The sequence below is a fragment of the Athene noctua genome, chromosome 5, assembly GCF_965140245.1.
Source record: "Athene noctua chromosome 5, bAthNoc1.hap1.1, whole genome shotgun sequence".
NCBI lineage: Eukaryota > Metazoa > Chordata > Aves > Strigiformes > Strigidae > Athene > Athene noctua.
This window is the reverse complement of record NC_134041.1, coordinates 7,103,175-7,111,080: the sequence shown is the minus strand read 5'-3', so window position 1 is coordinate 7,111,080 and position 7,906 is coordinate 7,103,175. Positions and strand designations below refer to the sequence as shown.

Genomic DNA, 7,906 nt, shown 5'->3' with positions numbered 1-7,906 from the left:
TTTTGATAAAGTATTTACTCAAAATAATTTCTCTTACTATACTAACTTACTTTTGGTTTAAAGCCCCAGTCTAGAGAAGTAGGAAGCCATAGTGTTAAAATTGGCAAGTCTCCATGCTGAAGAACATCTAATCAGAGGGAGAAAATAACTTAGGCAACAGAGGAAAATATGTGATGGGAGAGAGGTGATATGCCCTAATGTCTGGCATAGACTGATACGCTGACTGTATATATGTGCACATACAGGCCCTGCATTTTCTCAAGCACTGATACCAAAGAGATGTCAGTTTGGTTGCCTGGAGCGATAGCTGTGTTTTGTCCTATTGACAACAGATGTGGGGTGAAATGCCACTACTCTGTGTTAATACTGCTTGTCTGTCTGGTTAGTTGGAAGAGCACTGATAATGGGAGGCAAGTTTAGGAAGGCTTTCTTTCCTTGTAAGTTGACTTTCTCTTGAGAGTGATTTTTTTTTTTTTTTTTTCCCTCCTATCAATGTTTAGATGTAGCATATTTTCTGCCTTTTTTTTTTTTTAATCGCTTATGGTGAGCCAAAGCTTCTCCATACTCCTTACTTAACATCTGTTTGAGAGCCAGAACCACCAACTTAAGATGTTTGCACTTTAAAAAGATCAGCTGTACAAAGTTAAATCTTTATTTGGGAATTCTTACAGCAAAATGATCCAGTGGAGTATTCAGAAATGCAGTCCAAGGCAAGGAGCTAAGTACACAGAATGCAGTCATAAAAGTAATCCCAAGAAATCAGTGGGCCCTCTTCAGTCCTCCTTTACTTTCAAAAAAATCAAGGGGAGGCAAGGAAAGCATCATTTGCCAATAAACTGAGGTGGTCGTTTCTCCTTGAAGGCAGCCATCCCTTCCTGACGGTCTCTTGTGGGAATATTCTACATTGGAAAAAAAAAGGTATCTTTTTCATTGATAAGTCTGTGTTTTTTACTAACTAAGATTGCTTTTCCTTCAATGATACATTAAGTCCCACCTTCCACATTTTGCAGTTATGAAAATAAAGAGACTGGATTGTAGTGTAAATTGCAAGCAGAGCATCTGAGACAAAGACCAGAGAACTATACAAGAAAACAGCTTTCCAGAAATTTAATACTTGACCATCTTGACAGCAATTACATTGTTCCGTTAGCTGAGAAGGGTGCATGCTCTCTATCTTGTCAAAGAATGACTACAGGAGGAATCTGTGTTTTAATTTAAAACTCAAACCATTCATAAAGCTCATCCTATAATTAACATGTTGCTGAAACTAAGACTATGCAACTACTTTAGATAGAAGGGTATTTAAGGAAGGCTGAGAGGCAGCTATGCATGACACAACAATTAATATTTTGAAACAGGTACGTGGAACTGCACTCAAGTATGTTCTCAAAGCTTTAGATTTAGCTGTTAGTGTTCCCTCATAGAGAAAAATGTAAGAGGATGCTGTGAATACCTGGCTTTAGAAAACGTACAGTTATTCCTTCAGGAATGAAGGTAACCTACCTGGGCGTAACACATCCCCTCAATAGCCATCCCTGATGCAATATCAACCTGGGGATGAGAGGGAAGGTGTGAGATTTGTCTGCAGTATAGCCCTCGAATCAATAAACATTCATTTGTAGTAAGTGACCTTCAGTCCTGTGTGAGAACTAGTGTTAGTGTCTGTAGAAAAAAATATCTTGCCATATTAATTTTGTCTTTAAGGAAAATCTTTAAAACCCCTGAAATGGTTTTAAATGCCTTGTCTAAACGAGGATTATAACTCATCTGTTCTAAACATTTTTACTGTATTAATTTGTAAGAGCTGCCTGTCTGCTTCATTTACCTCAGTATTTTAAAAAAACCCCAACAAACAACAAAAATGTTACCTCCATTCCTCTGTTTATTGCCAGTTTTCCCATTTTCACAGCAAATGGAGCCTTTATTACAAAAAGAAAAAACAACAAGCATTTAGAAATAATTAAAGCCACATCAGTTCATATTAGTGTAGTTGTTATTATCCTAGCTCCAAATGATCTTTCAGGCTATAGAAATTTGCAGTAAGTTAGTAAGTATTTTTAAAAAACAATTTGGCATTATCTAGAGTTAATAGATGTGCACAGTGCAGGGTTTCAGTGTGTCCTCAGGCCTGCATAACCACAACTGGGAGGTGAAACTGTCCTGTAGGTTAAGCAGCTGGATGTTAACACTTGTTCCTGCAGAAACTACCTTCACAAAAAAGAGTTAAGAAGCTTAAACATCAGGAAGCAAGACTTTAATATTTCATAGAAAGGAATTTCAACTGTTTGTTTGCTTCCTCTTAAGAGAAGCAGAAATGTCTTCTTTACATTGGCCACATGAACCTTACCTGAGGAAGGATTTCTTTAGCCAGAGTTAATGCTCTCCGGTAAGCTGCATCTCCCTCGCTGTTTTGTGGCACTGTGTGATTTACTAATCCCATGGAGGCAGCTTGTTGTCCATCAACCTGTCTACCAGTGAAAATCAGTTCCTTTGCAAGACCTATTCCAACACATCTGGGCAGGCGCTGGGTTCCACCTTATGACAACAGCAAAACCACCATTTTCCATTTCTGAGAAATCCCAAGAAAACCCAATAGTATTTTGTCTCCTTATATAACAAGGGGGTTTAAAAAACAAAGGGATCATGTGTTTCTTTAATAACTACTAGCTGAATATGTCAACATTTTGCAAGGCATCTGAAAGGTTTCGGCCTCCTTTTGAGTATTTTGATAAACAGGAAAAGGCGTAGAGAGACTTTTCTAAATTCATAGCAAGTCTGAGACAGGGCGTGGAACAGAACTCAATTCATAGATCTCTTAGGTCACTGTAAGATGCTACTTTGAATTTACGTTCAAAGCACTTCAAGTGCTCTAATGACAAAATATTTACTATTTTGTAATAGTAAAGAAAGTGATAGTAAAGTAATAGTAAATAATAGTAAATGTAATAGTAAAGAATAGTAAGAGAAAGTAAGAGAGTGAAGGTATAATGGAAGGTCACCTGCTCCAGGAAGAAGCCCTCTTGTGGTCTCAATAAGGCCCATTTTAGCTGATGAAGCTATTAAAAATTAAATACAGGGTTTAGTTATCTTTTGATCTCTGTAAATACAAATTTTCCATACTGAACTGATTCATAAAACTACAAACTGTAAATACTGAACTGGAACTCAATTTCTCCAGGTAGCTAGAACGTATGAATATTACAGTGCTTAATCAATGTGCATCTCAAGTCAGATGAGGGATGTGTGTAGTATGGCTGCTTACCCCTAATGTAGCAATTTTATCCTAAAATGAACCTTGGGCCCATACTAGATGAAATGTAGCGGATGGAAGAATGAAAACAAAGAAGGAAGTCTTCCAGTCCAAACTGATTTAAATAGGGCTGGTTAGATCTAGCTAGAGTGCTGATCCAATACTACATGATAATATTTAATTCTACTAATAAATAGTTTTCTGAAGAAATCCTAATCTTGTCTAAAAATAGCCTTTAGTTTCTAAGCAAGGAAACTGCTTTCCCAATAGTAACTAAATGTCACAGTTTCAGGACAAATGCCTACTCATTTCCTGAACTATTTAAGTTTCTCTCTTAGCCTACTCAATTCCTTTAACAGTCAACTATCATGCGTGTAAGTTCTCTTTAAAATATAGTCACAAGAACAATCCTATATTAAGCCACACACAAACCTGCTACTCGAAGGTCACAAGCTAACGCCAGTTCTAGTCCACCACCCAGGGCATAGCCATCTATTGCAGCAATTGTGGGTACAGGCAGGGCAGCTAGAGAAGACAACATAGGTTATACAGTTTTGTTCCAGAAATTCTGTTCCACTCACTTCTGAAATTTAAATGCTTAAATTCTGGAGTTTTTAGTAGTTCTCGAATCCAAAATTGCTCAAGAATTCAGTTTCTTCTGCCACAAACTTTCTGACTGTCTCTAAGCAATTGAAACTGTCTTTTTGCACTTCTCTCTTCTTTATAAGAACGCAAAACGTTCTTCTTACATGCAAAGAAGCATGCAAATGCAAAGTACTCCAACACAAACCAGGATATTTTTTTTTAATTACTGCAATTCTGCTTGGAATTTCAGTTATATTTCACACTGGTATTCCTCTCTAGTGAGAGCAGAATAATTCACACAAAGGGAAAGAAAATACATTTCAAAGTCCGTGTTCCTTTTGCCAAAAAAAAAAAAAAGGGGGTGGGGAGCAGGGGGTGGGGGGAAGTTTTAAGTACAAACCCCCTGACATTCAACAAATCCATTTAGCAAATCCATTCAGAGATCCAAATTCACGTTCTTAGGTCACTGCCATTTTTTTTAGATGTAGAATATTCTGAGCATGTATTCAAAGTGGGACAACCAACAGCTCATTTTGTCCAGCACTGTCTCCCAAGGATTGCATAGAACAGCATACAGGAGGCTTTGTTATAGCAGGTACTCATTAAATGTGTGTGTATGTGCTGCTCTTCATCATGGATAAGGCAGTACTGAAATGCACCTTGTCCCTGGAGTGGCAGCAGGATAGTTGGTATTTATTTCTAACCAGATCTTTGTTTCAGGCATAAGGTGGAGTCATTTGGGAAGCTACCTGTGAATGGATAATCTGCTGGGGCTAACAATCCTTCCCCTCCTTCAGCATTTCCAAATGTCTCAGTCCAGGCAGCCTAGGATAAATTTCCCAACTGAAATAATAATTTACCTATTTCATCCATGAGATTTCTCAGCCTTTTAACAAAGTGTCCAACTTCTGCATCATCCATCTTTGCACGTTCCTTTAAGTCTGCACCTAAAAGAGGAGAAAAAGCTTAGAATCCAGGAACAGCAAAGAGACATCTGAACTATGTTCCCTCCTGTCCCTCTCAGAGGACAGACCATTTCAGAAGTCCTGAAGTACAGTGTTCTGGTTAAGTTAAGGTCAGTTGAAGTTGGCGTGTGGACATTTGGGCTGGAGCACTGCTCCTCCATGCCCAGATTTCACATACACTGTATGTAAGGACAATAATCCATAAAAGTGGAAACCAAGGACTCTAATACCAGAGGTACCTGTGCTTCAAAATAGTTATAAATGGAAAACAAATGGCAGCACCACGGAGTCTGTGTGGCTCGCTCCATCACTGATCTTCATCACTGAAGCTGAGAGGCAGACAGATGTAAGAAAAAAGATGTTTGTTCCTTGCTACACAAAAGCCAGACTATTTTTCTTTTAGCATGCATTTTCCAGCTGCTTTTCTGCATGATCTGACCAGCACACGGCCCTAAGAGCAATTACATTTTTAAACAATAGTTTGCAGAGCCTTGTTACTTACCAGCACAAAATACACCTTTCACCTCGCTCTTGAACACCACCACACGAACCTTCTCATCAAAGCGGAGTTGTTCCAGAGCGCTGAACAGCTATGAGGGAGTACACACAATAGAAGAAAAACTTTTAGAATATGGCTGTATTTACCTAAATTATACCAAGATCCTAATCTATGATAAAAGTTTCGGGTTTTTTTCCTGCAGGTGCCAGGAATTTCCTGGAAATCATATATGTGGAGCCAGCAGGATCCTTCCATGACAGCCTTAGAATTACAAGTTTCCCCATCTCTTTTTTTCTTCCATTCAGAGATGAACCTTTGCTGTACCTTAAACTCCCTGTCCAGGCATGAGCCAGACTTCTTCTAGCATGTGTCAGCCTTGAAGAGATCACCTGCTAAGGTCTGACAATGAGTATGTTTTTGTTGTAATTACACAAATGAGGACATTAACTTGCATCTGAGTTAGCTAACTTAAATAGCTCCAGTATCTCTGTCCAATCCACATCTGAAGTTACTGCAGTATAGACATATCACGATCTCCTTTTCTTCAGGCTAATCTGCTTGCCCCAGTCTCCCACTGACTTTCAGCAAGAGATTTAAGGTTTTGTTTCATTTTTCCCAGAATTATTGCATTTAGTTACTGATCATGATTCCAAACACGTTTACAGGCCAGGCCCATACTCACTTCATTTACAAATACTTTTCCCAATGAATTTCTCGCGTGGGGTCGGTTCATTAGGATTTCAGCAATACCTTAGTAATAGGAGACAATTTCAGTTATGCTTCATTTAATTCTCTGACACAGTAATTCAACTGGGAACAATATCTGCATATGCTGCATCTTCTCTTTCCTGAAAATGCATATAAAGTATATTCTAAAACAATTAGTTATTTTAAAAGTGGAAGTGGTAGACCATGTTTATGAAACCCAGTTATGCAGGACAACTATAAAATTCAGTAGTACTGAGAATAATATAAATAGGCAGATTTTTAAAAAATTTAACATGACATCCAAGAATATATGTCTTAGAATCACTGCAGGAATGGAAAAAAACCCCAAACCCAAAGGATCTTAGGTTTCTGTTTTATTATTACTTAATTCAGTTTTTATTGTACAGTCTTACTGTGTTCAATTACATTCCTTAAGGAAGAAAACCATCCTCTTGGGATGCTCTTGGGATGTTTGCATGAGAATAGCACAACCTGGTCACTGTCAGTTCATGTTCCAGAACTGTTTTGAAACTGCAGCTCTATTCAATTTGAAGTTAATAAGCTCATTAGTGGAAAGGACTTCACTCCAAGTTTCTAAGTCCAAGCACAAAAATAAGACTACCACAACTACCTACTTCTTCCTTGCACTTGTATTCTGTAAATTATTATTCAATGGTTTCTGTATGCTTTGGAGAGAAGAAACCTCTCTCCTGTTTCCTTGGCTGGACTTCTGCTCACTTCCCAGGCCTTAACATTGGAAGATGCTGTTGCTGCTGCTGCTGTAGGTGCACAGATATGTCTGTCATGCTTGGTCCTTCTGTCTGTCTAGAAGGACTCTGTTTTTCTGTCTTATTCCTCTGCCTATGCCAGTGGCCAGTTAGTAAACAAAAGCTGTGTCACATAGGAACAAAGACACAGGTAACAGCTGGCACCAGCAAACAATGGAAATTCACAGTTCTGGTATCTATATTAGTGTAACTAGCAAAACTACCAAGAACTGTTTATAAGCTCTTGCCATAGTTACTAGAAAGTAATTTCGTTGGCAATCTGAACCAAAACTCTAATTGCTTTGTGACTCTCATGCATAAACATTCACAGACGTGTCCTGGCCCTATCCTACCTTTGTCACTGTACGTTACTGATACCAGAAAAACCTAAGGTATGCAAACCAGAACTTCTTGTGTTGAGAACTCCTGCATATATGCCTAAAAAAAAAAAAAAAATTCATCTAGCTATTTATTCGGCAGCTGCCTTCAGAAAAGTATCAAGACACCACTTAAACCAAAGCTATTATAAGGAACCTGCCCGCTGTGGACTCTGGGAGGCCGGCAGTCCCTCCTGGGCTACCGGAGCATCAGAGCCCGGGACGGGTGGGCCACCCCGGGAGCCCCGTCCCGCGGGGCCGGTGCAGGATGACCGGACAGTGCCGTGGGGACAGCGCGAGTGTCTCCAGGGCCCGCCGGAGGGCCAGCAAGGCCCGGGAACACACGCGGCCCCAGGCGCGTCAGGCCGGGGCCGATGTGTCTTTACCAGGAATTAGTAAAACTGAGTAAATGGACACACCCCTCCCTACAGCACCAGAAAACCCGCTCTTGACACCCGATCAGTTCCACCGGCTCCTCGGAACGGGCGTGCAAGGAGCGCCGGGGCCTAACCCCGGCGGCCCCCCGCGGTTCCTCGCCTGCCCCGGGCGTGCGGGCGGCGGCCGCCGCACTCACCGCTGCTCTCCCCGCCGGCCGCTCCCACCAGCACCTCCGCGCCGCGCCGCGGGGCGGCCGTGAGGGCCCCGCCGCGACCCCAGCGCAGCACCTCCCGTCCCGCCCGCCCCAGCCGCATCATGGCGCCGCTCCCCGGGCCGCTCCTCCGCCGCCAGGGGGACGGGCCGCCAGGGGGACGGGC

At 41.1% G+C, this 7,906-nt stretch overlaps 1 protein-coding gene across 3 annotated transcripts; it reads right to left on the bottom strand.

Annotated features, from left to right (window-relative positions):
* Positions 1–629: 629 nt before the first annotated feature.
* Positions 630–7,877, bottom strand: ECHDC2 (enoyl-CoA hydratase domain containing 2). Of its 3 annotated transcripts, XM_074906193.1 has the most exons (10): positions 7,726–7,875; positions 5,982–6,049; positions 5,303–5,390; positions 4,696–4,782; positions 3,683–3,775; positions 3,000–3,056; positions 2,348–2,535; positions 1,869–1,919; positions 1,504–1,551; positions 630–899 (listed from the first exon to the last, which is right to left on the bottom strand). In XM_074906193.1, the coding sequence occupies exons 1-10, from the start codon at positions 7,844–7,846 to the stop codon at positions 822–824; spliced, it is 879 nt and encodes a 292-aa protein (XP_074762294.1). In that variant the 5' UTR covers positions 7,847–7,875; the 3' UTR covers positions 630–821. The 3 variants fall into 3 exon arrangements, with proteins under 3 accessions (XP_074762294.1, XP_074762295.1, XP_074762296.1); XM_074906194.1 differs by lacking the exon at positions 1,504–1,551 and having other exon boundaries at positions 7,726–7,876; XM_074906195.1 differs by lacking the exons at positions 1,504–1,551; positions 2,348–2,535 and having other exon boundaries at positions 7,726–7,877.
* Positions 7,878–7,906: the final 29 nt, after the last annotated feature.

What these genes read in the sequence shown, in the direction of transcription:
- ECHDC2 (XM_074906193.1), bottom strand. Translation starts at nt 7,846, where the DNA reads ATGATGCGGCTGGGGCGGGCGGGACGGGAGGTGCTGCGCTGGGGTCGC. An exon ending in GAAAAGTATTTGTAAATGAA is followed by an intron (nt 5,391 to 5,981) that starts GTGAGTATGGGC and finishes ACTCCCTCATAG; the next exon opens with CTGTTCAGCGCTCTGGAACA. An exon ending in GAAAGGTGTATTTTGTGCTG is followed by an intron (nt 4,783 to 5,302) that starts GTAAGTAACAAG and finishes CTCCTCTTTTAG; the next exon opens with GTGCAGACTTAAAGGAACGT.